This window comes from Calypte anna, chromosome 1, assembly GCF_003957555.1.
Source record: "Calypte anna isolate BGI_N300 chromosome 1, bCalAnn1_v1.p, whole genome shotgun sequence".
Classification (NCBI taxonomy): Eukaryota; Metazoa; Chordata; class Aves; order Apodiformes; family Trochilidae; genus Calypte; species Calypte anna.
This window is the reverse complement of record NC_044244.1, coordinates 156,827,595-156,855,351: the sequence shown is the minus strand read 5'-3', so window position 1 is coordinate 156,855,351 and position 27,757 is coordinate 156,827,595. Positions and strand designations below refer to the sequence as shown.

The window sequence follows — 27,757 nt, the reverse complement described above, 5'->3', positions numbered from 1 at the left end:
CCTTTTCTTTTTCTTTAAACAAGCACTTTAAATGTTGAAAGTGGATTTAGTCTCACTATAATGTAGAAATACATAGCCATGTATGTGCATGTGCAGTCCAGGTTTCAGTGCTTTCTGGCCTAAGTTACTGCTTTCAAAAACGAACTCTGACCTCAGCTGTTTCTGGAGTGCTTTCTCTAAGAAGCTTCCTTGTGCTTATATATTATAGGCTTGGCATTAATGGGACTTGTCTGGTTTCGTTGTCTAGACTGAGTCAGAGGTGTAAAATGTCCACTCATCAGGTCTCTTCCTCATATGTGTAGTTGGTTTTATACTTATTGGAACAGGTTTTCAGAACTGGAAGCAGTGCCAATCCCTTAGTGTTTTAAGGAACGACAGGTGTAAGTGTCATTAGAATGCCAGCAAGAGAAAAATCTCATTACAGGACTACCTGGGACATTTTTTAAAAGTATCTCAAATCTCAGAGTCACTCCTGAATCAGAGTTCAGCCAAACTAACTTTCAGAAAATATTTAAGGTACAGGGGTTTTTTTTGGGTTTTTGTTTGTTTGTTTGTTTTTTTAACTGTATATCAAAAGTCACCAAAGTAAATGCAAAAATGGCAACATTCCTGCATTTCACCTCTATGAATATTACTGTGTTTTCTGCCCTTGCCTTTATTTTTTTTCTTTGGGCCATTTGCCCATCAGAGTGTCTTGCTAGTTGCTTTGCAGTTACCTTTGTGGTCTGGAGGAGTTGATTTACTTTTGAAGACTGAATAGCATTAGAGATGGACACTATTTTCTAACTTAGATGATCAAACGTTAAGAAGGCTGAATAGGGCAATAAAATAGTTTATACTTTTAATAAGAAAGTATTTCTTCAGGTATGTGTTTAGTGGGATGTGTGTATTGTATTCTTAGATAGCGGCTTTAAGAATTGGCAGCAAACTGATACTTTAGTCCTCTGATATCTTCATTGTTGACACTTATTTGGCAAAAGTGTAGGTGCCTCCATCTGCCAAATGCAAATCAGTTAAATTTATCTATAATTAATAGCCACATGCAAGGAAAACATCCTGTAATTTCTGCCACTGAGCAGCTTGCCTTAGGATGTACGCAACTTCCTTTAAAGCAAAAGGTGTCTCATTATGTTGCACTAAATCATATAGCTGTCCTTCTATGTCATGACTTTAAATTTAAGTGATTTTCATAGAAATTCTTTGGTAGCAGAAAGGAGGAAGATGGGAAAAGGTTTTTAGCTGTTCAGTTTTCACAAAGTCATTAGAGTGCAAAGATCTTAAACAGTGGAGAGAAACTAGATATGGCATTGCCCATTTCCTTGGTTTGCCTATGAGGTGGCTACTTTAATGTCATCAGCTGGTTTGTCTCTGGACATGGTCTATTTGACATAAATAGACCTATGCTTTCAGCACATACTCTTATAGCAGGACAGCTGGCTTATCTGGCCTACTTAAAGACCAAGCGTACATGTTGACTGGTTAATCAATAGTTGACAAATAAATCCTTTAACATTATACTAGTTCTCATATCTATACAGTAGAGGAAGAAGTTTACTAAAAAAAAAAAAAAAAAAAGGAGGGAGGGAGAGCCCCATGTACTATTTTTTTAATTCCATCTCCACTTTTTGTGGAAAGGTCATCAAATGTATTTGGTTTACTAAATAACACAGAGAAATCTGAGGACCTGCTCCATTAGTTCTTCTGCAAGCACTTAAAAATCCATCTTCCATTCCAATGTGTATACGTAAACTCTCTTCACTTTGTTTATTTTCCAAACATATTTGCTTGAACAAAAAACTGCCTTTTTCCACATAGAGTTTTAAACTTCGGGTGCTGTCTCTGCATTGGCGTGGGTAGATCACAAAGCCTGACTGATTCTTTGTGGGGTAAAGACAAGAAGCAACAAGAAGAGGGAGCAAGTCCAAAATCCTCAAAGGGATATAGGCAGATGAAGTCTGCAGGGTGTCCTCAGGTCCCTGTTCTCTGCTGATCCTGTGGTCTAGTGTGTAATTTGGTGAACCACAGTATTTCCCTGCCTCTGTGACTGAAAACCTGAGTACAAAGTTGCCAGGAATCTTGTACCTCATCCCCATGGCAGGACAAGGTGTGCATTTGGGCTTGTGTATGCAGCAGTGATACATTAGTCTGTCCTAGTTTTTCAGTTTTATTATGAATTTTATGTGAAGAAATAGTGATATGAAGTGTGATCTTTTCTGGCTGAGACTGAAAATGTGACTTTCACTTATATGTAAGCTTATATGTACCAAAAATGATCATTTCACACACTGTACTGGGCTTGATAACTTATGAAAAATGAGTCCATTTCCTACATTTACAGGAACATCAGAACTTTCACACAGAAAAGAAATATTCTGATATAATTTTGATAGATTCTACTTCAGAACTTTTATCTGAAGGCGTTCTTTAAATGCGGAATTTAACATCACCACCTATGTAGTAGAAACAGATCCATTTCTTCCTATGCTGCCCAGGCATTTGCTTTTCTTCTTTCTCACTGTGCCAATCTATGAAAAAAAAAATTTTTTTTTCATTTACTTTTGTGTGTGTGACTTCTTGGAAGACTGATTTTAAAAAAGAAAAAAACCTATGGTGTGTTAGTAGGTTTAAACTTACTTGGTTCCAGCCATGCAAGTTAAGACTATGTGCAAAGTAATTGTTAGTAAGCACTGATGCTCGTGCTTAAAAAAAAATTATTATCTAACAAAAAATCATATGACTTCTTTTTAGTTTGATTAACAAGATCAAACCTGGCATCGTTAAGAAGATCAATCGTCTGTCAACTCCCATAGCTGGCTTGGTAAGTAATGACAATGAGTCTAGTTTCTGGGATATGACTCCCTAATTCTGTTTGGTTTTAATGAGCCTATTCTTTCTACCTGATGTCACTACAAAAAGCTGCTAAAGTTTTCAAGATTTTTAGTTCCATTTAAATTTTTCTCTAACATTTTGCCACTTATATGTTGACTTAGACTGTAAATGTTGTGTTCTGTTTTAGATAGGTGACTTTTGTGCATCCTTAAAGCTTTTCACTGCATTAGGCTCCATCATCCCCAGTCTCACGCTGATGGCTCCTGTTCATAGACTTAGATACTGTTGCTTGTTTTTATTTAGAGGCCACCATTCTATTTTGTATTCATAAGCCCTTTCAGACATCCTTGTATTAAGGAAGGGGCAGACTAGGAAATGTTGTGTAACCTCAGTATTTTTAGAAAATTCTTTCCCCACCCACAAAGCTTAGGTTGCATTAAAATAACTCTGATGCAAAGATCTCTCTTCAGGCTTCAGCTGAGCGATTTGCCAATGTTTTGGCTGTAAATCATGTTGTCTGTAGGGTGGTGGGGGGCAAATACATGTAGTCATTTTCACAGGAAATTTAAAAGATTTCCTGTATGCTGTTTAGCCAGTTTGCTGTAGGATAAATATTGTAGCCATTTAGCATCAGAAACCCTTTTGTTGGTAGATGAACTTGAAGATTATTGTTTTTTTTCTTCATCGTGTTTTCCTGGGAAAGTAGTTTTGTTGGCTGTTTGTGTCACCAGGTTATCTAGGACACTTAGTCCTATGACCAGAACTCTTAGTCTCGTTTTAAAAGATCCAAGGTAAACAGGGACATGCGCATGATTCTTGGAACAAATAGAAGATCCCACTTTGTGGTAAACATGCAGTCTCAGCATTAGGGAAAATTACTTGAATTCTTAACAGGAGTAGAATGCAAAACATCTCTAGATACTTGTATTTATATTTTTTAATGGTCTGAGCCGACAAAATGTGGTTTTGCTGGTCAGCTGTTAGAGAAGAAATGTAGTGAACTTGGGTAAAGGTCTTAAGACTGGGTTAACTTGCCATGTATTATTGTACAAGCTGAGAATGTGCATTCTCACCTCAAACAAATGTAGAAAGTATTAGTTGCCTTTGTCCCAGAAGAGCTCAAGGTATGAGGTTTGTGAATAATGAGTGCCGCACATTCTTTTCCCGTGAGGCATCCAAAAAAGAATTCAAGTAAAACCAAAATCATTCTGAGGACAACAGCACAGTTATTCTATCAGCAGTTTGATTGCCTAAATGGCCTCTGAAGTAACCAGTTCATCCAAACCAGAAAACCATAGGCTAGATTTCATTTTTGTGGTGACTTAAGTGTAGTCTTGAATCATAACTGTAAGAACCTGTGTTTTTACATGGGTTTTTTTTGTTTGTTTCCAGTTGCAAAAATCCAGAGTATTCATTAGGTGTGTAGTTTATATCTTGTTCCTTCAGGTTGTTTCTAGTTCCTACAAGTCTTCAAATATAAAAGGGAGGAAGGGTGAATGATTCTCCCAAAGCAAGATCATCCAGTGGTACTGTTGTTAAAATACCACTTGAAGACAGTAATTGAGACAGCTGATGTTTTGTGTTGACCGCTGGAAAAGGCTTTACATAAATACTTCAGTTGCAGAAGATTATAATTATGAGGGTGATAATGGGAGGGTTTCAGAAGATGGTACTTCTGCTGGCAGTCGTGGGATGGGAGAAGTATTTTCCCAGACTTGAGAGGAATGTGCTGCAGCTATACCATCTTTGAAGAGCCCACCTTTCATCCTGGCATATAGAACTCAAACTGAAAACAATGGTTATGGTTTTCTACGTTTATAGAATAGCAAGCATTGGTATTTGACAGGCCTGGGATACTGTGGCTGATGAGCCATATGATTTGGAGATGGAAAAAGCTGGCTAAGGAATTAGCTGTAGGCTTGCTTGCAATAGTCTCAAAGTATGTTCATTGCTTGTAAGTTGTTTGTCCCACAAATCTGAATCTGTTTCTAGATTGTTTTGTATAGCTTCATATATTTTTCTGTGGCTCCCATTTTCTCTTTTTTAAGTCTTGCATTAATTGTTTTCCATCAAGCCTCTGAAATACAGAATCACTGGTGGTAGGAGGATCCTTTACTTTTTCTTAAAAAAAAAAAATTGGTGTTTTTTTTCTAAAGGATAAACAGATGCTGCAATTTGAATTTGGGTCTTGCAGATCCTGTGATCTGAAGATCTACTGATCATGGGTTGTTTTTTTTTACAGATCCTCTCTGTCATCCTCTAGGCTCATGTTCTTAAGTCCGTTTCCAAAACATTTTACACATTTGGCATTGGAGAACTGGCATCCATTTCTCTTCTGGCTTTTCTGATTAAAAGAAAAAAAATAATTTTTTTTTCTTCTCCAGGAATTTCTTCAGGTTTCATAGTGTTCTATAGGATGTTAATATATTACATTTCCATATAAGTGTGTTTTTTAAGCCTTGTGTTCACTTCAGATACTTTACAGATTTTTTCAGCAGTGAAGAAATACAGCATTCAACGGGTATCTTTGGTTAAATCTCCAGATGGGTGTCATTATATTATTTCTTTGATTTTACTGGTTATTTTGCAAACAAATTTCTTGAGTAAAATAGGAAGTGCAATCCTATAATGAATAATGAAACATACTGTTTTATATGGAATATTGTGTGCTATACATTTTTTGTAGAGAGTAAGGCAACCAAGGTGCTTTTTAAAATGAACTAAATGCATTATTGATTTGATATGTCATATTTGCTTTAGTGACACTTGAATTCTTGTAAAATTACTAGAGACTTTACCTCAGCAGGATGGCCTGCATTCCATCCACATTTTAGACAACTGTAAATAAGCCTTGTTTTTTACCTGTAGCTTGATGGTACTTCTGTGTAGTGTTTCTGGGTGTGGATTGCCATGGTTCATGTGTAATCATGATGGAATGGGTAAATAAATGTGTTTTGCTGATGAAACACTGAAATGAAACTTGGCATTCAGTTAACAAAGCATGGTCAATTGGTACCAGGCAAACTTAAAAAAAAATTCAAAATTGATAAAACTTATCCCCAGTTTGATATGGTGCAGGAAAGCTGGACAGACTCTTGCCTAGAAAGGTTTGTTAAAACTCTTTAGGAGGGTGAACTGGCTATGACTTAATCTTCATCTTGCAGCCTAGGGCTGCATCCCTGCTGCTGTTTCTTTTCTGAGATATGTACCTCCCATGGTTTGGGTGAGATCTAGCCATCATCTTAGCCATGCTTATTCATTTATATTCCAGTTTAGAAAACCATACTACTTTATTAGGGGTAAGGCAAGTACTAGAACTATTGGAGGAAAGCTGTGGTCTAAGAGGAGTGACCGAAGAACTGTCCATGCAGTTCTTGAGGTGGTATCCTGGCCCAAACCAGAACTGGCCTCCTGGAGTCAGTGCCAGATGAGAGCTGGATGCAGGAACACATGGATTGAGGAGGACACAGACAGGGATCAAAGGCAAATGAACAGACAGAGTTTTCCCAAGATGCCACCCATGGACAAATTAAAAACTTGACCCTTGTGATCCCTCAAATTTATACAGAGTATGGCACAACTATAGCATGGAAATACTCTGGTCAATTTTGTTCATCTGTGAGCCTGCTCCTCCCTAAAGGAGGGTTGCAGGTGTGACCCCTTTACTCCCTTTCCCTTTCTGGAGCATAAGGTATTTCTCAGAGCTGAGCAGTGGCCTTGGTTCTGCAGACCATTCTCTAGCCATACCTATTAAAACTGAACATCATCAGTCCACCAAGCACAGCTACTTAGAAGAGGCTTGGCTGAAAGTACAGTTCTAAGGAAGAAAATTAGTTCTATCCTGGCCCAAACCAGGACAGGTAATTTCCTGGGCAATGAGGTGTGCTGTCTGCAGGGTGCAAAGGACTCACTCGCGTGGTATTCCCAGAAGAATGACTCTTCTGCACAAGGATGTGGCAGGTTGATTTTTAACAGGTTTTGGAGGATGTGATGTTCCTTTGGGTTTCTTGAAGAGACTGAGCTGGAATATAACTTTTGTATTGTTAGCTTTAATTTTGTCTGTTTCTTAAAATGTCATTTGTATGGAACTTCTGTACTAAAGTAGTTTCTGGAAAATGAAACTATATGCTCCAATTACCTTTTCAAACTATGTAAAATACAGTTTGTGTAAAGAGCAATGCATGTATTTTCCATAGTACATCAGAGCAGCCAGGGAAGTCAACACAAGAGTATCCGGCAGTTCCTGAAGCCCTCTGGCTTTTGGAAGACATGGGAAGGGTAGATGAAAGGTCAGAGGGTTGTGGAAGCCAGAGTTCCTTTATGCACAGTAGTGAAGGTGCAGTCTGCCTTAAAAATCCACTTTTTCTGCTCTGTATTTATGTAAAACAGAGATGGGATTTAAAGAAAATTATTCAAATGGGCAAAGCTTGCAGGATTCAGATCCTGCAAAATTACTTTGATCAGAATTCTTTGGGAGTGGGAATAATGGAAATAAAATGAATGCTTAGCAAAAGCAAACCCCCCCAAAAAAAGCTTCTTAATAAATACAGGCTTTTCAGCTTGAATCCCAGCATGTGAGAGGGTTTGGATATAATCACAGGAAGGGGGAGGACTGTGGTCTGACAACACATTTCCAGTCAGGCTCTGCAGAGTGCTTTGAGGTGCATCTCTGGCTGCAATGCCTTTGTTCCCCAGAAACCTCATGTTTCCAACTTGGTTGACTGAGGATAGAGGGGATATTGAACTGGTATTGAAGTCACAAGACATCAGGAGACAGTGGGAAGATGACTGAGTTTTATGTAGTATATGCAAGCTCAACATATCTGTCAGAATAAAACATTGCTCAGGAGGAAGAGCTACCTGCTCTGTAGCTAGGAAAAATTTTTGTTGACGTGAGTTTCCAGCTGCAATGAGGTGGTGAAGGAAATTCAAAGTCAAATCTCCTTTGGAGATTGGTAGCTAGTAGGAATCTTGCTTTGCAACATACTGGTTGGGTTGTTTGAAACCAAACATCTTTCCTTGCAGCTCCTGTAAGATCGAAGTGTAACACTTTGTGGTTGGGAAGCTGTTTCATCACACCAGAGGTGTGAGGGCTGTGGTCAACCACAGGGCAGTGTAGAAAGCTATTGGGCTTTTAGAACTGTAAATGAAATGCCATTAGCACTTTTTTTTAAGTTGGTCCTTCATTTTAAATGAGACATTGCTAACTGACTCTTTCAGTGTTATTGCTGGATGAATATTAGCACCAGGTGTCATCTTCATGAAGTCTTCACCTTTGGCAGGAGGAAGAAAATCACACAAGGAAATAGAACTGCTCATGTTTTGGCAGTCTAAGGTCTGAACATGTGCATAGAGTGGGATATTTTTTTTTAATTTTTTTTATTTTAATGGGGAATTGGGGTTCCTTAAAGGTAACGTGCATCTTGATAATTTTCCAGGCAGGATTTTTTAAACACTGTCATTCCCAGCTCACTGAGGCCCAACATATCCTTCTGACAAGTGCTACTCAAATAGATCTCTGAGGTCCCTTCTAACCCAGCCTATTGTATGATCAGTCCCTCTTTTCTTTAGTGTATGATAATGTAACACCACTACATTCTATAACTTACTTATTTAAAATACCAGAAGGTATAAATTCCACTTGCACCACCTCAAATAGTGGGGGAGAGCCATTTTGTTATGGAGATCATTGGCATGTACTTCCTAAACCAGGAAACTAAGAAAAAATATAGGTAAGAAGGGAGAAAGAACAAAGCAAGTTATACCAAAATGAAAGAGCAATAAATTTGGGGTGGAGAAGATAGAAATGCTGCCATTAAGAAATATTTTTCTGAGCCTTTGTGCCTGACACTTCGCAAACCATGGAACCACCCTGGTACTTCCTTATCTCTTGGCATCAAGTACAGCTGGCCAAAAACTTCTGTGGGAAAGCTTTCCTGACAGGGTTCTTGTGTGTGTGTTGCTGGAGAATGGCATGTAGATGACATTTCCCCCTTATTATAGGACATTTTAAAACATTTTCAGGTAAAATCCACACTTAAAACTGAAATAATCTTAATTGCTTAGAATCAACCTAGTTATGTTTTCCACTTTAAATAACTGATGGTAATATAGTATTATTGAGATTTTCTATTTGAATTTATAAAAGTCTTCTTCTTCCCTCCCCCACAAAGCAGCTCTACATTCCTGCATGCTGAAAATCCTATTTATTTACTCTTGCTATTCACTGCCTTGTGTTTGATAATATCCTTTATATTAGTCCATGCATTCTGTCATCTTGCCTTTTGTATTTTTAAAAATAACTGGAATTTTTAAATACCCAGCTCCTGCTCTGTGAAGTTGATTAGTATGGCCTACATTAGTGATATTAATAGCAGCTTGTCTGGCATGAGAAAATGAATATGAGAGGACTTCTTTCTTCCTCATGGAAAATGAGGAGAAGCAAATACACAAATAGATGAACTAAATTACATAAAACTGCTGTCACTTATTTTGCTTTCGTACCACACACCCAAAAAAAAAAAAAAAAAAAAAAAAAAAAAAAAAAAAATCAAACCCAGATGGAACTAAGTGTCTAAAAATCCTCTTAAGAAATAGCCTCAAATTGTGGTCTAGAGCTGACTAATGAGCTGATGACCAGGTGCTCTGTTTGTGCTCTGTTTGTTTGCCTGATATTTCTTTTTGCAGCAACAGTACTGAGCAGTGCAGAGCATTGCTTTTCCTTCTGAAGGCTTTAGGTTCCTTTTTGACAAGGACCAGAGTACATCACTCCTAACACAGCAGCTGTGAGCTCTGCCTCCTTCACCCTGTGGCTGATTTGGGTCTTGGGATTTTGATTTGTCTGTGGTCTGTAAGTTCAGAGGTACAGGGCGAGTAGCATTCTGCAGAGTGAAGTTGCTGAAGTCCTATTTGATGTCTTTCACCTGGAAGATGATTATTCTGATATTGCTTTTCATAAGCCAAGGCACAAAATGGTATCTGTCTTTTATGAAAAAGTTGGTCATTTCAGTGTGGAAACAAAGTTAGAGGCTTCATCACCTGCTCTTCAGATGAAGATGCTCAGCAAGCTGTTGGGCAATTCAGAAAAAACAAGTTTTTTAAGAGACTTCTAGATACTTGACATAATCTTTGCATGTGTGAGTGGAGATTTTGGTTTAACAAGAGCAATTGGTGTTTCTTGTGATTTTTATTCTTAACGCCACTATGTCTGATTGTTAGGTGGGGGGATAAAGTGGGAGTGAATACAATCTGACAGAACTCAGGCCCTTCATCCACTGTCTCTTATCCTTTATAAGGCAGCCTATATGTTGAATGCAAGCTCAGGAACAGTTCAGATGACAGAGATAAGGTCGCACTCATCTATATAGCACTCCTCTTTTCATCTTATATCCATTTTTGTGTTGTAGGTAACAAAACTTCCAATAAATATTATTTTCATTTTTCTTGTGGGAAGCAAGAGATTTTTTTCAGTAAGGAAGTGGTAATTGCCAGGGAGGGCAGCTTAACTCTAAGTAATTGTGTATACTTAAACAAGTAGTTTGAAGCACCGTGTTCTATGCTTTTGATGGTTTTGTCTTTTTCTTTTTTTTTTCTTTTTTTTTTTCCCTCCAGATACTTCAGCCTGTTACTATATTTGTTTTAAAACTTGTCTCCTCTGTCAAGTGATAGTTTTATTAAATACTGAAATGTATTTTAATGTGTAGTGATATGTTTACTGTATTTTTTTGAAGTGCAGTAAAATCGTTAGATTTTAAAGGTTAAACCAGATGATGAGTCCTACATGACTGCTACCAAAGAGGTGACTAGGATACTCCTTTACTATCTAATTTTGTTCTGACAAGTGCAATTACATGGGAGGGGAAACTTTTTTCTTTGATCAGTGGTCCAGCTGAAGTGCTCAAACAAGTTTCCTGAACATAAAAGAGTTTATACTACCCTGAGAAAATATATTTTCACCTGGGAAGTGACACAGCATGGTATTTCAAATGTAACCATCAAACAATGTGTTAAACTTCTTACTGAATTAATTTTGGTGAGATTTTTTCAGGGATGCAAAAAGTGTAATTGAAAATTAGCATTTGTGGGGTTGTTGTAAAAATTGGAAGTTTCAGTTGCCATTACTTCCAGCTCCAAACAGATGCTTCAAATTTGGGAGAATGATGAGCATAAAAAACTGGGGGTTAAAAATATTGATTTCAAAAAACCCAGGAAGTTACGATTTTTTAATGAAGCATTTTAGAAATTTGATCTTTTTGCATAAGAGTTTAGTTCTAAAGTCTTACCTCTTATGTAAAAGTTGTTAAAACATTAAACCTCATAGTATTTCACAAAGGGCTCTTGACCATGTTTCAGTTCTACACCTGAAGAAATCAGAGCATGGGCAGAAGGAGCTTTTCTTGCTTTCTGGTGGTCAATGATTAAATTAGAGCAGGGTGGAAGTGAAATTTTGACTTAGTCCAGTCCTCTTAGACTATACTGTGAACCAAAAATAAAAAAAGTCTGACTAGGGTTCTGAGAACCTAAAACTACCTAAAACTGTACATTAGCAAATGTCAAGAGTGATGATAGGAGTGTATGTGGAATCATAAATCACTTGTGGTATTCTTTCTGCTGTCTTATGGGAAAGAAGAATGTGACGTATGGAAATACCTCTGTTAGACAATCATGAAAAGAGGCTTGTGTGCTAGAAAGGAAGTATGGTTCTTAATAGTTAGAGATGACATTGTTCTGTAGTCTTTCAATGCCTGATAGTGGGAGTATGTAATCTTGGCAGTGGTTTACTGATGCTTTGTGCCCTTCTGTTTGAAAACATATGGTACATTTCAGCCTTAGCTCTGAATTTCCTTTAATTGTTTTCTGTTGCTGCCTAAACACTTTGAAATGTAGGGTGTGGGGAGAGGGGAGGTTGATGCAAACTCATTGTGACATTTTTAGTTGCTGCTCAAATCTTCGATCAAGCAGAATGAAACCCAGGTGTGGGATTGAACTTGACAGGTTTTGGGTGGGTGATGGTGAAGTGAAATAAGTAGGGAGAAATTATATGGGTGCAGACCCCAAGAAGCGGTGGTTCAACTACTAGTGCTGGTCTAGGGTCAGGAGACAGTAAGTTCTGTGTCTTTTCATTAATCTTTCTATGATTCTATGAATCTCTGCAAATCAAAAGTGCTTGGGGATGCTTGAAATGGGATCACGTGTTCCAACCCAATGCCTCCAGCATGTTAGTGGGAAGAGATGTAAAAAATGTTAATTAATTAATTGAAAAATTATTGTAAACTAAATGTAAAGTAATATGATTGGCAGCAAGAATTTTCTCATGTGCAAATTTTCCATCCTTCCTTCTGCTTTAAACCAAAGCTCTGAAAAAGGATGACCTTTTTTTTGCCTCAGCTTGCCAGAACTTAAGAAAATACATAAATATGGTTGCCAAATGAACTGCAGAAAAATTTCCATTTATCAACACTGTCAGCTGTAGTCTGTGGTAGTCTATGTCATTTGCATGCTATTTTTATTTCCTTAAATAACTGATGACTGTTTCTGTGTTTGTAAAGAAACATTCCTTTCCAACTGGAAAAAAAAATAAAAAGTCAACCACCTAGAAGAGGTACACACCTTAAATCATACTTGTGACATTTATAATCGGATTCCTCCAGCCTGTGCGAAGGAAGTGCGGTTTTGAGATTTCTTGCGGCAGTCTGTGTCTGTTTGTGTTAAATCTTTATAAGCTGGACACTACACTGCTTTTCTCTCTGGTTTGCCAAATATTTATTGGTGTATGGTGTTTAAAAATCATGGCAATTTCCAAAGAAAGCTGATGTTAATTGCAGCGGTGATAACTTTTTCTGTGGTATCAGTACAGCTATGCTACTTGCTCTTCAGCTGGGTACAAAATCCTCATACCACATCTTTTAACGCCTGTCTGAACACCTCCACACCTGTGTGCCTGTGCTGAATCACCCTCCTCTGGTAATGTATGTAAAAGATCTATTAAATACTATGCCAGCACCAAATGCTGCCAAATGTGGAGTGCTGAGGTGTTGCAGCTGTGGTGACTGAGCTTGTTTTCTGGGTGGTGTGAGGATGAGGGGAGACAGGAGAAGCTTAACCCTAAGGTAGATCATCTCCAAACCTACTTGTTGATTTGGGTGTGCAATGGGAGCTTCTCCACACCATGAGAGGAGCCCACGTAGGGCAGCAAGGGCTAAAGAGGGTAGTGTGATGCTACTCTTCTTGAGAAGCAAAAGGGGTCTGGCTGCTGAAGGAAGCAAAGTTAGAAGGAACTTCCAAATTCTCTTCTAAGAAGGATGAAGTATTATAAATCATAGTCTAAAAATCTGTACCCTGTGTACATAGGGGCTGAGTTTCATGTTGTTAACCTATATGAGCAAAACAAACTTGTGTATACAAATTTAAAAAAAAAAAAGGAATTGGGTTGGGGGAAAGCAATCTCTGCCAAAACTTTCAGTCTTTCAAGAAGAAGAGATCTTTTCTTCTTTTTATTACTCATTAGGCTTCAGGGGAGTTTCACCTTTAAGTGGATTACTGTCATTCCAGTTGTGTCTAGTGGGGTGACTTGGCACTGAAGTACTTTACACACCCCACTTGTAAAGTCTGTTTTGTATAAAACATTTGGAGTGAAAGGCACATCACTTGATTTATTTTTTTTTCTTTTTTTCTTTTTTTTTCTTTTTTTTCTTTTTCTTTTTTCTTTCTTTCTTTTTTCTTTTTTTTTTCTTCTTTTTTTCTTTTTTTTCTTTTTCTTCCTTCTTTTTTCTTCTTTTTTCTTCTTTTTTCTTCTTTTTCTTTTTTTTCTTCTTTTTTCTTCTTTCTTCTTTTTTCTTCTTTTTTCTTCTTTTTTCTTCTTTTTCTTCTTTTTTCTTTTTTTCCTCTTTTTTCCTCTTTTTTCCTCTTTTTTCCTCTTTTTTCCTCTTTTTCCTCTTTTTCCTCTTTTTCCTCTTTTTTCCTCTTTTTTCCTCTTTTTTCCTCTTTTTTCCTCTTTTTTCCTCTTTTTCCTCTTTTTTCCTCTTTTTTCCTCTTTTTTCCTCTTTTTTCCTCTTTTTTCCTCTTTTTTCCTCTTTTTTCCTCTTTTTCCTCTTTTTTCTTTTTTCTTTTTTTCTTTTTTTTTTCTTTTTTTTTCTTTTTTTTTCTTTTTTTTCTTTTTTTTTTCTTTTTTTTCTTTTTTTCTTTTTTTCTTTTTTTTTTCTTTTTTTTTTCTTTTTTTTTTCTTTTTTTTTCTTTTTTTCTTTTTTTTTCTTTTTTTTTTCTTTTTTTTTCTTTTTTTTTTTCTTTTTTTTCTTTTTTTTCTTTTCTTTTTTTTCTTTTTTTCTTTTTTTCTTTTTTTTCTTTTTTTCTTTTTTTTTTTTTTTTCTCTTTTCTGTTTTTCTTTTTCTTGTTCTTTTTTTGTTCTTTTTTTTTCCCCCCTTGACTAGAATACAAGTAAGTGATGGGAAAATTAAAGCTTATCTAAAGACAGAAATAGCCTGGTGTGGATATTCCATGCTGAGCATATGCTTTCTTTACATTAAGAAAGCCTGGGAGTGGGCAAGCTAAATTTCCTTTATCTCATCCCAAAAGGGTTAAAGCTGTGAAGGGTCAGAGAGCTCTCCTGGTTAGCAAGGCCTGTCTGCCCATGGTGCCCATGCACTGTACTTTTGCCCATCTCCTTTCCATCAGGCCTTACTTGGTAGCAGTGACATCCCAGAAACACACCTGCAGTTTACAACCTGATATTCACTCTTTCTTATCAATAAAAGGCTCCTTTGGTACACACTGCTGTTGCAATGTCCTAGCTGAAGGTGACACGGTAGCATGATAAGGGCCTTGGCCTCTGAGGGATTTTAAGCGACTGGGGATTTTTGGTCCCTTCTGGTGTACAGGCACTTTGAAAGCCACAAACTCTCAAGTCCTGCCTCAGACAAAAAACCCCAAACCATTAATTTCTGTCGTGTGCTTTCCTCAGTCCCGTTACTGCTGTTGGAAAGACACTGTGGGGCTCAGTGCTGTGAGAGGCTGCGGGCAATGAGGTGAACTAAACAAAGAGGTCTCCTGCTGGACATGATACAAGGCAGTGGGTAGTGCCAGGAGCTGAGGAACAACTCTGGGTCCTTAAACACACACACACACTTTGGACTTGGAGAGGTTCATGACCAGCTGCTGCCATTGCAGATAGTGTTGAGGTTCAGGGGATTGAGAGGCCTTTTTGTCCCAAACCACAATGCTTCTTATCTAAGGCTACTTCAGAACCTGGTTGCTGTAATGGTTGAACTCTGGTGAGATGTATAAATTGCAACAGCGAAGAGGAACGTTTCTTTCTGCCTGTGATTTACAATTGTTGATACTGGGGAGCACCAAGGTAACAAGAGTTTATGGAGAAATTTTCATTCCTGCATTCTGGCAGCAGAGGCACCTGCTTTTTGAGAGGAAGGTTGGAAAGGAATCACTGAAGGGCTGTTGCCTGTAATTGTGTGTAAAGCCAGGGCAGAGAATCCTTGTGTCAAGGATCTTTGTAATTTATTGTTTTACACAATGTGAGAAAACAACGAAGGGCACACCAAGGGGAGTGGTAAAGCAATTATCACCATTTCTGATCTTTGGCCAATAGAGTGCTCTGTGCACAACTGTTATAGGTGGGATAATTTACTGAACAGAAACCTTGAGGTCACTGTAAGTCAATTTATGCCTGCAGGATGATTGTTTTAATTATTATTTTTAGCTTTGGACCTAAAAAGGGGGAGGGTTAGCTATTCCACCCTCTCCTCTTCTTCCCCCTTTCAGTTCAAGGCTGAACCCGTTAGCAGCCTTCAGGGAAACATGAAGAGGAGCTGCAGGAGCTGGGATCACATTCTGGGATCTCAGATGGGATGAGCAGGTGACGGGCACTAAGCATCCCAATGTGTAAGGTCAAGGTGGTAACTGGGAGTTCCTGGCTCCCAGGCCTGTGGTCAGACCACAAAGTTGGCTCAGCCCCGTTGCCTGCTCCCCCCCCTCACCCCTTCTGCCCCCACCCCCAGCCAGCTCTAATCACCGAAAGTACCTCTGAGGAAGAGCAAGTCACCCAACTTGTTCAACGAGCTCCTGCTCTTGTAGGTTCCTTCCCTTACCTCACCTCTGAATATAAACAACACATAGCTGTGCAGTGATGCTGCTGCAAAATGCAGCTGTAAAATCTGTGTTAAACTGATTTGAAGCCAGCTTTAATGCTGTGGCTATGAAAAAAAACATCTACTTTTAAAGAAATACATCTTTTTTGCAATGGAAATATGGTTGTACTTAAGGTAGTATGGTTTCCAATAAAGGAGGGTTTGTCTTGAATGCAGGGCTGACAGAGGCACTGTGTAAGCTTTCAAGATGACTCCAAATGTAAATGTAGCACTAAAAAAACCCGCCTGCTAGAAATGATCTATTCAGATGATATTCAGAATTCTGTAGCCAAAAAGAAAAGGAGAAAAAAATGCATCAGTGTATCTTCATAAAATGTAGCAAGCTTTTGTTGCTAGGCACTGTAGATACTGAGTGGTTTTCTCTTTCTTTTTTTGGGGAGCTTGGAAATTGAAAACAACTTCTGGCATCAACTCAATCTGAATGATGCCAGAATACTTATGTGCAGATATGCTTCATGGTCCTAGGAGCATTGGGTCGCATTATGAAATAATGTTCCCAAGCTTCCCCTTCATAATCTGGAAAAAAACCCAACCAAACCTAACAGAAAAAAAACCAAAACAAACCAATCCAAAACAAAACAACCACCAAAAAACAACACACAAAACCAGAAAAAACAAAAATAAAAAATAAAACCAGCACTATAAAATAAGCAAAACGGTAACATTAAAAAATCCCAACCTACAAAAATAAAATAAAAACAGAGCTTGAATAGCAATAGAAATAGAGGCTTTAAACTCAAATGGTGGGTATTTGCATAGGAGACAGCATACTGTCTTCATCTATTGGCTGATGCAGACAGGAAAACCAGAAAAAACACTGTTAATTAAATTGTTTTTCTACCAGATGCCAACTGAAAGATGTGCCATAACTTGTATGCCATAACAAGATCTATCTCTGTTTTTTTTGTGTGTGTAGGGTTTCGGAGAAACAGTTAACTAGGGAGCAGACAGGCTTTCCACATAGCGTGGCTGCACCCTGAAGAGAGCAAATGTATTTACACGCTTGTTTAAATTAATATTCCTGCTCCACCCAGATAATAAAGATAATGAGGGATTTGTTTTTTAATTAAATTGCAGCTCAAACGTACAAGCGGAATGTAGTGTGATGTTGCATTGCACATAAGTAGTCAAACTAAGATGGCATTTATGCATTTTTATATGGAGACCTCCTGTTTACTGCCTTTCATTTCATGCTCTTTTCACTTCAGACTCACTGGTGCTATATGGTTGTCTTCCTTTTCATAGTGCTGCATCATCTTTGTCTCAAGTTCTTGCTGTGGTGAAATACATCAAGAGCTGGGTTACAGGTGCAAACACAGCACCACTGCCAGTTGCAATATCCCAATTTTTTAATGACTTGTTTTAATTATTTTTTTTTATTCTCTGCCCCTAGGAGGAGAAGCAGTGCTAAGCTTTAACAAGGAAGGACAGGGAAAACTCATCTTTTTGCTCTCCTCATGTCATGAGGTTGCAGGAGCAAGAAAGTCACGCCTGTTGTGCTGGGAGATGGGAGTGAGGGCATGGACCATGGTATCACTTTCAATATGGGCTTGTCTCCTCCTCGACATTTGTTATAGGGAGATGCCTTAGCAGTAGGTGGAGGGGAGGTTTTGTGGCTAGCAATGCCCCAGGGGGACTAGGAGGGGAGGTGCATGTCTGGGAACGTGCCGTATCGATTGCCATTCTGCTGAACGGTAGCCCTTAAATACCTGCTTGTGGATGACCTGCTTCCCAATGCTAGCTCCAGCTCCTCTATTATGATTTTGCAGAGGTTTTGGGTGAGGTTTACTTTGAAGTTTGAGGGAAAAATAAAATGCTAAATGGAAACAGCTCTACCTTGTCAGTGTTATGCGCTGCCTGTTTAATGTTGGTCTGTACAGCTTGTGAGGGACTTGGATTGTGCTGGCAGCATCTGACGTGCTCTGCTCTTTCATCATCATCCACAAGCTTTTCTTAAGCATGCTGCTTGGTTACCTTGTGGTCACCTAGAGATAGGTCTGGTGTGTTGTTGTTTTGGTGGAAAAAAACATTCTCTCTCCAGTCTCCTTCCAACCTTCTCACCCCCTCCCACCAAAAGACTTAGAAGTAGTAATAACATACCACAAAGTGAATTGCACTTGAATTTGGAACTGAAGACTGCAGTTGCGTGATGCTAATTCCAACTTCAGATGCTTATGACAATGCATTGATCAAGCTCTGCATTAAAATAATCTAGTTGACTTTGTGACAATCAGGTCAGAAGTTTTCTTTTTTTAAATGGACATAAACCTTATGTTTTCTGCATAAACATATTTGATCTGCCTGACCATGTATGGTTGGTTTTGGACTAGGCAGCTCTTCTTGCTCCTTCTGGTATTACTCTCTTTGTATGGGTAGGTGGTATTGCCTCTCATGCTTTATTTTATTGGCATAACAGAACCAAGTTCTCATGACAGGTCCCCTGTCTTTGCTTTATCATACTCCTTTTTATCTGCACCTCTCGCAGTTTGAACCATAAATTTAAATGGCCTGCCCTTGTTTGGAGAGACAGAGCACACTTCAGTGGTGGAGAGTTGTGGACACGGGCATTAAACACTTTTTTCTCAAGCATGCTCCTTGGTTAACTTGTGGTCACCAAGAGATAACTCTGGTGTGTTGCTCTTCTCCAGGCCTTTGAGTTCTGAATGTTTAAAAATCCTTTTTGTGGAGTATGATGAAACTCAGATTGCAGTATATCCTTTGGAGCTGAAGAGGTAACAACCATTAGTCCTATTAAAGTACAGTTATATTGGTAAAAGAAATAGCATGATGGCTTCTATATTTGAGCACATTAATCACTGAACAATGTTCCTGTTCACATTCACATTTCTAATGATAAATTTAATTGCAAGCTTGATAGCTTGACATTTTTTTTTTCATTCTTCTTTCTATGGTGCTATTTAAAATTAATTTTCAGATTCATTATTCTAGTAGAGTTTAAAATGGCTGCTAACTATTTTGAGACCTGTATCTTCAGCAGTTTACAGTGATGATTAGGGATGGTCAAGAATAACTTGGCAAGGATAGTATTTAAAGAGCCGATCTATTGAAATTACACTTCTTTGTGTCAGTATCCAAACCCTAGCAATAAGCCTTTTGGATAACCTCTCTTGATGCTCTGGGGGCAAGTTCCAGGCCCTGATGGAGGAAGAGCTGGTATTGGGAAAGTCACCTGTGAGATGGCAGATGGGATCAAACTATTGGTTTGGGAGGCAATATTTTGAGCCACTTTTTATCCTGCACACCAGTGAGTGCTGTGAGTATCTGTGTTCTGCCTCCTGTGTTATCTCTTCCTGCTTCTGACCCATCTCTGAAGGTCTGGACTCCTGTTTGTGATGATGTCCTTGGGGCTGCAAGTGTTATGATTTATCAAGGGACTGACATTTCATAAGTTTAATTGCTGTGACACCTTCAAAACTTAATTGTCTTGTGTGTCAATAGTTTGGTGCGTGTGCAGCTGAGCAGGCACTGATGAGCAACTCTTCTGCTTTGTTTTCATTGTGCTTGGGGTGTAGGCAGCCTATGTTTCTCTAAGAATGTGATTCTTCTTCCTTGTTTACCTGCACAATGTGCTCATTCTCCTCAGTTCGGTTGTTGTAACACATTGGTTTGTGAGTTTACTCTGAGTTTTGGTGATAGGTCAGCCCAATCAGGGAATGTTGTCTTTGTTTTGGTGTCAGTTCTGTTCATTACCTTGTGACTACTTGTTTCTTCTCCTCTGTTGCTTTCTTCTTTTTTCTTACCTGCCTGTTTCTTGCTTACCTGCCTGTTTCTTGGACTCCCCAGGCCCCTGAACACTGCTATGATAGTGCCATGTCTTTTTTTGTTTAAGAAGCAGTTCCTCCTCACAATAAAACTGTAATCTGCAGCCTTTTGCATGCAGAAGAAATGATGCCTTTTCAAATCCTTGAGTTTTGCTGCTAAATTGACACTCGGATATTAACTGAATAAAACTGACACATCTAGCGAGCTTTCCCTAGGTTGAATGGAAAGGAAAAGCAAATGCTCCCCTGAGGCTACATCTCCAGCGTGAAATTCTACCTTGGCCACTTGTGCCCTTTGGGTATTGCAGGAGTGGGTGCAGAGGGGAGGTTGCCAGTCCTCCATCCTTCATCTACCACCACGTCCTGCCCCCATCATTGTTGTCGTGTGACAGCAACCTGCAGCAGAACAGCCCCCACTGTGACGTATCACACATCAGGCTTCAGGGCATAACCTTCATAGTGTGAGACACTTGGGATCTTTCAAATGTGCTAGCATAGGGCCCACAGCCTGCATGGGGAATACCTTGTTCAAATATTTTCTTTGAATGAAGTCCTGTTTACAGACTGATAAGGAATACTAGAATCCTAGAGACCTTCAAAACAGGAGGTTCTGGGGATTCTTGGGTTTGTTTTACTTTTTTAAAAGGGGGTTACCTTTAAAAGTGTGTATCAGAAGCAGCTGTTGTTTTCTTTGTGAATTTTTTTTCCTAATAAATTTTAAAAGATGGAATAATTGTTACATCCTGGGTACATATGTTTTTGGTTTGTTTTTTTTGAAAAGAAGTTTAAAGTGGGTTAAATTGCCTTTCCATACTGTCAGACTCAAATATCAGTATCTTGACTTGCAAAGCCTCTGAATGACAGGGCTGTACGTAGCTTATGAATTAAGTAACTTTGTGTACCTTTTCCTGTGGCTTCCAGCTGAAGGGAGCAAGTGCGCAAGAGGGCACATTCTTTTGTTGTTGATAGCATTCCGCCTTAACGAGAAGGAATTTCTTGCCTATTGCCTATTGTTTATGAAGTGGAAAGAGATCAAGTTGTATAATCTCTCTCTGTATCACTGGATTTTTTTTTTTTTTTTTTTTTTTTTTTTTAAGCCTTATTCTTGCTATTCGGTTTATCTGCAGCAGGTTCAGGAGTGGGTGCTGTAGCACACCTTTATTTTGCTGTATATTGGTGCGAGCTGGCAGGGAAAACGGGGTGGAGAGGAAGGGGTGGAATGCAAAGGAGAGAAAACCCCCCAAAGTAAGGAAGCAGCAGAGCTGAATACGGTTTGGTTTCTGTCTCTCCGGAGCTTTGCTCAGCAACCAAACCCAGACTCCAGGTGCAGTATTCCCTGATCGGTCTGTGAGCATAGAAACGGCGCGTCCCTCCTCTTCTTCCTCCCCTGCCAAGAGTTTCTGGGTGGTGAATGTCAGTAGCTGGAGTTATTTTTAAAGGCAAGAGGTGAGGCTTGTCGTGCAAAGCTAGGCAGAGGGCGTTTGTTTGCTGAGCAGAACTGACATCAAAGTGGAGATTGCTGCCTACTGGCTCACCACTGCCTTATGCCAGGTAATCTTTAACGTACCCTCCGTCACCAAGATCACAAACCAGCCTGCCAGTGTGCATGAGAAACAACCTGTGCTTATGAGCCAGAAGACTGCTTTTTCAGTATTAGTTCCGTGAGCTGGACTTTGACATTTAGAGGCTCACACTAATCATCTTGCAAAACCTGCTTAGTGCTTTTAACCAAGCAACTGCTTTCTACTTCTCTTCGCAGGATAATATAAATGTTTTTCTGAAAGCGTGTGAAAATATTGGACTGAAAGAAGCTCAGCTTTTTCACCCAGGAGATCTTCAGGATTTATCCAATCGAGTTACAGTCAAGTGAGTTTTGTTTTCTTTTTTTTCCTCCCCTTCTACCTCTACGCTATTTCACAGACAGTTTTTGTTTTCTTATTAAATGTTTGCCTATGGAAAATTTTTCTTTTAATCTGGTGTGAGCAGTTCTGAATACTGTGGTGAGGGTTTAAGCATTGTTAAGGCTGGTAGATAAGATTTGTACAAATTTCATTTAAAATATGAAGTAGTATTGTGCCTTACAAGCCAAGCTAATTATTAATGAATATTTATAACATTTAATATAAAAGACAGGAACTATTCAGGTTATTTTAAACTTGCAGGAAAATTAACTGTTAAGTGCTATCTAAAGCATCTCTTGACATTACTGGTGTAGACTCTCACAGGCTGATGTGGTACTTCTGATATACTTACCTGAATGGCTCAGAGGCTTGGATGCCGTGTTCCTAAAGGACCACTGGTCTTGCCACTCTGAATTTTAATCATTTGACACCAAATGTCACGTCTCCTGTCAAGGTTTGTGTGTGTGCTGGAGTGTGAGTAAATACAAAGTACCAAACGGCACAAAAGGTATTTGCCAGGTTTACGGAGAAAAGAGTTTTCCTCTGAACTAGCAGTGGTTTGGTTCTGAAATGTAATTTGTGGATTCTCAAATTTCAGGACTGCGGTCTCTCTTAACATGAGATTTATTACTAGCTTCTGAGAGGTCAGGAAGAGCTTTAGTATATAGACACTTAACAGTTGTTTTAAGATAAATGTCTCGTGGAAAAATATAATCTTGGGGCATCTTGCTTTGTCACAGTATTAGCTGGTTTTATTGTGTTGGGTGAATTTATTGTTGAGTCTCCAAAAAAGAAAGGGAATCTTGAGTAAGTTTTACTGGTAACCTGTTGGGTCAAATCTTAAGAATAGATTCCTGTCTTAAATTATCGGTTTTATCAAAGAGGAATAGGCAGGCAGCAATCCTTCTGTAAATACAAGGGAAAAAATTCAGTGACATGACACACAACTGCTTTAATTAGAACGAACTCTGCTGTAGGTGGATCGGGTGGTAGCGTGTTGACATGCTCTCTGCCTGGTTTCAGAATGAAAGTTCAAGCTGTTTTGAGGTCTGATACTTGAGATGGATGCATTTTCCAATCTTTGACTCATACCTGGAATGTAATTTCTCACTAACACGATGTTTAGGGACTTGGTGTCTTTCCAGGGGGCTGGTTCCCCCTGGTTCCTAAGGGGGAATTCTCCCTGCTGGTTCCTAAGTCATGCCAAAAGCTGGAGGGTTGGTAAACTCTGCCACGCTATAATTATCCACAAAACCCTTGCTGAGGTTAACTTTGGAGGCTTGCTCCAAGGGTATAGCTGGGAAGGGTTAGAGGCTGCCAGGAGCTGGTCTTCAGCAGAGTCAATAGTGACAAGGTGAAACCCTGGGGAGGTTGAGTTAGCAAACTGTTGTGCAAGGTATGCTGTCCAACTTGTCCCCGTGTTAACTGCTGTGCCCAGGTGAGGTCAGATGTGAAATTTATCCAGTGGGTCTGTAGCTGGGCTTTCTTTGGGTCTTTTCAGCTCTGCAGTTTCTCTTTCTGGCTTGGGCAGCAGAGAGTAAGGCTGGAATTTGAAGTCGTCAGAGAAGGCAGTAGGGGTTTTACCTCATGCCTATTCAGTAATGGATTAATTAGTCTTTTTCAAAACCACAGCTTTAGCTGTTGAGCATTTCTTATGGGCAGCATGCAAGGAGTCTGGGTTAAAGTGAAAAAAGCTGCCAGCAGTATAGCCATGCTTTTTTAATTTCTTTCAATAGAAGTTTGATTTTCCACACATTACGTATCGTATGACAGTCCCACACTGTGTGTAAAATGTTTACAGAGTAATTCAAAACTTCTGTATCTGAGTAAGCTTTAAAGTGGTAAGCTAACTATGCTAGCTCATTTTGACATGTTTAGGAGTTTGGGGAGGGACAGGGGGGAAGTTTTATTCCAAGAAGTGAAGGAAATAAGTCATATGAAGATCACTCTCTCCATTGAAAAATTAACTATGCTTTACTTGATTACCCAGAGGGCAAGCTGGTCTTCAGAGGGTTTCTGCTCAGGAACTTTATCCAGTCTACTTTTTATTTATTATTATTAATGTCCAATAGATTTTTTTTTTCAAAAAATATCATTACATTCAAATGGAATTGCAAAGTTCTTCAAAAGTTGTAAGCTGCCAGGCCTCAGAGACGGGATATTGTTTCATGTATTGCTTTCACATTATTCTCTATTAACACTGGACTCAGAATAAAAAGTAAATAATGTCTTGTCACAGAAGAGGGAAAACATTTTTATTTTATATATATGTGTGTATATATAAAAAAAAACATACCGTGTTTGGCTTTCTAACATTCCTAAGCAAATTCATCTTGCCACCGTTACCTGAGGCTACTTGCCCACATCTTAAACCAGCTGTGATAGTTTGTACAGGATAACATTAACATGTGCCTGAAGCAGCGTGTATTTTGACACCTTGGCAGTATTGCCATGTTCTGCTCTTGCACCACTGCTAGTGCGTGCTTTTTATCTGCCCAAAATAGATTAAATATACTGTTGCTCAAACAGTCAGCTTTTCAGACCGGGTTGGCTGGGACCAGTGTGCTGGTAGGATACATGGATGTACTGCTGGGTGTAAGAAAAAAAGGACACAGAAAACAGTTAAGAGGAAGGTACCATTGAAATGGTGGGTCTGCTGCTTTTGTGAAGGAGGGCATAGATGTTATGTCAGAGCAAAACCAGTCTCTGACACTAGCTGGGAGGTTCCATCTCTGTCTCTGCCACACTTGACCTTCTGTAGACTTGTCAAATTGCTCCTGGTGCCTGTGGTGCTGGGGAGGTCCTGCAGAGGAATGGCTCTCCCTAAGGATGATGGAGAGGGTGTTCCTTTTGTTCCTCCTCTATTTGCTGCCTGGCTGCTGTGTGTGATAACTCTTCCTTCTCACCTTCTGGGAAACCATGCACCCTCAGGCTGTTGACATCCCAGACCCCTGTCCTGACCCACTTGGCAAGCTCCCTTGCCAGTAGGAAAAGTTACTTTCTTCTCATACCTTTCTGGATGTGTTTGCTGCCTTTCACTGTACCTGTACTGGTAGCTTCCTATCTTTCTGTCTCATCAATAACAATGTCAAGCCATTAAGATACACCAAAGCCTTTATTTGTTCATGGTGTAATGTTCTTGTGTCACCTGAGTTAAGGTTAAGCCCCTCTGTTACCCAGGGTTTGCCAGAAGTTGTACTAAGAAATACCTTTCTAATCTAGTAAAGAGGTTGCAACTTTCACTTGTATTTTGTTGGGGGTTTTTTTGTTTGGTTGGGTTTTTTTTGTTTGTTTGTTTGTTTTGTTTTTGTTTTTTTTACTGCAACTGAGATGATGCATAGGCATGATGTGAAACCCTCTGTAATTGCTACTAGTATCTGGGGCAGGAGAGGCAAAAATCTGCTTACATATCCAGACTCTGGGTTCCAAGTGATTATGTGATTATCCTTTTTTGCAAAGAAAAAGCTCCTTAAAATTTTATTGTTTAGAAGTTTGTGTGAAGAGGGCTGGTTAAAGTTACTGGTTGCTGTTCAAAGCCTTGCAAGCTTTATGCTTGAGATTAGTTGTAGGGTGATGTGGAAAAATATACTAGCATGGATGGTTTCTTTCCTGCCAGTGAAAATGGGAGTGGGGATTAATGTCTGAGATTTATAGTTCAGTCTTTCTGTAAACCAGAAGTTACTGCTCAGTGATACACTACAGCAATATGCCGTGTTCAAATAAAGATTATCCAGATGGATTTATTCTTCACAAACTGTGTCCAGCACTTATGTGCATATCTTCTTGTTTTCTGGCTAGTTATTTGTGTAAATGCATATTTGTCTCTCTCTATTTCTTTCAATATAGTTGATATTTTTAGCCTGGGATTTTATTATTTTTAATCAGAGGAGAAGAGGAGACGTGATTTTTTAAAAAAGCCCAGCAGCTTGCTTTTTAAAAAAATACTAATGAAAGACTCTCTTAATATTTCATTTGATTCTTTTTTAGTTCTATCAAAGTAAGAATGTAATATGAACTCAGTGACTCCCGGTTGTCAGCACAGTTACTATTTTAAAATGTTAAAGCACTTCCTTACCCAGCTCTTTAGAGGTGACACACCCAGTTGTTCCCAGCTGTGGAGGGGTTCTTAGTAAAACCATGCAATGGAGTTAGAAGTAGAGAGTTCCAATCCTGACATTATTTGTTACCCCATTATCAGTTTTAAAAGAGGAAGCATGAACAGTCAGACTGAGCAGTCAATTTGTCTTGTCCATCTTCCATCTGAAAAAAAATTCTTTAAAATGAGGTATCCCGTTAAATTCTAATAATAAATAAAAACAATGGTGGCTTAATGGATGCAAATATTAAACTAAACAAACAAATTATGAAACAATTCACTGCCTTAATTGTAAATAGCAGCCTTTTTTCAAAGCTACCACGAACCCGAGTCCTGATGTAGAATTCATACTATATTACCTTCATGCTTCAATAAAATATGAAATTAATCTTAAAAAAATTTCTATTAATATTATTATTACTGGTTTATGTTGTGAGACTTGGTATTTGGATAAAGGCTTCAATTTTATTGCTGATTTGTACTTTTTCTTGTATTCATCTATCCTGTACACTACTTGAAGTATAAATCTTACAAAGCAAACAGAAAACCCTGTCAGAAGCCTTGCTGAAGTGGTATTGAACACATACACGAGATTACAAGATTTCAGTCTAGCCCTGGTGTTTCTATTTTGTGGGTAGTTTTAACTTACCAATTTAATGCTCCTTTAGCTCAATTATTTTGCATAATTTCCTCAAGCAAAAAATCAACCCTAAAATACCAGAAGACTGTGCTTTCTGTAGCATAAAACTCTATATAACTAGAGCCAACTGGAGAGAAGTAACAACTATTATCTGTCATATTCACCCCTGTGCTCAAGCATTTCAGAAGCTGAATTTTTGAGACAGCTCTCTATTTCAGTTCAGCAATAATACTTTTGGGGTATTTAAAATACCCCAAAGAAGCTGATCAGAAATTAGATGCATTTAAAATAAAGCTTTATAAAATGGAGTAGTTGCTAAGTAAGTGATGCTGTTGTAAGCATTCTGCAGCTCTTCATCCATCGGGAGCAGGATATGTTTCATGGGGTTGTCTTATGATTAAATAGGAATAAACAGTTACATTGATCATACCAACATAAACTATTTTTAAAATATGTACAGAATCACCACCTGCTATATCCCAGCTATTGTCTCATACTAAACAACTATCTCCTTTTAGGAGCAGTCAAAAATAAAGCCTTTTTAGCACCAAGATAAGATAAATACAAAGCATTCTGTAGTACCTGCCTTTATCTTGTAATTCAGATAGCAATAACAACAACACCTCTTTTTGGTAATAAAATTGCCTCACTGGTCTTCTGGGATGCAGGCACAAAATATGCAGATACAATAGGCTTCCTGAATATAGCAGTGAAACAGCAGCAGAGGAGCTGAATGCAGACATCACTTCTTCCAGTGCTACCTTCAGTCCTATAGCAACTTCCCCTTCTTGATGTGGTAGGAAAATAATTGTAAACTTTGGTTTCTAATTAGGAAAAGGATTATTTTTTTCAGATCTCATTTTGTTTAAATTGACAGTTTCTCATGACTTTCCTGTCTAGTCCTGGGGAATATGCTGGGTTTCCTGTTTCCTGCTGGGGATGCTTTCTTTTTCAGGGTCAATGAAGGCAAAGTGAAATTTCTGTTCTGTGTGGTGAATGTTGCTACTGACAAATAGATCACTGAAGAAAGCAATAGGAAAACTGCATAGGAAACACTGAAAAGAGAGGAGAACTGGTATTTGCTGTTGGTAATACAGAATTCATACTTAGGTCCTCTTCCACATCTAAAGTATTTGCAAAGTTACAGTATCTTCTTGAAACTTTTTATTGCTCAAGAATTTCATGCTCATAATAAGAGTGTATGACAGAGCTGAACCAGAATTCACCGTATTGATTTTTTCCAAGAAACATGCATTTTAATGAGTTGAAAATCCTAGTTCTAATTTGGCTTCGAAAACAGAAAAACAGAACAGAACACCCAGAACACACAACACAGAACCACCCTTTCCTGC

At 38.6% G+C, this 27,757-nt stretch overlaps 1 protein-coding gene across 2 annotated transcripts in view; it reads left to right on the top strand.

Moving 5' to 3' along the window:
- LMO7 (LIM domain 7) overlaps positions 1-27,757 on the top strand; it is a 133,431-nt gene that overhangs the window by 36,496 nt on the left and 69,178 nt on the right. Inside the window, exons 3-4 of one of the 2 annotated variants that reach the window (XM_030463413.1) lie at positions 2,749-2,818; positions 21,528-21,634. In XM_030463413.1, coding sequence (XP_030319273.1) covers positions 2,749-2,818; positions 21,528-21,634 — 177 coding nt within the window. Of the gene's footprint in view, positions 1-2,748; positions 2,819-21,253; positions 21,320-21,527; positions 21,635-27,757 lie in introns of those variants that run through there. The other variant, XM_030463477.1, reaches the window with a different exon arrangement.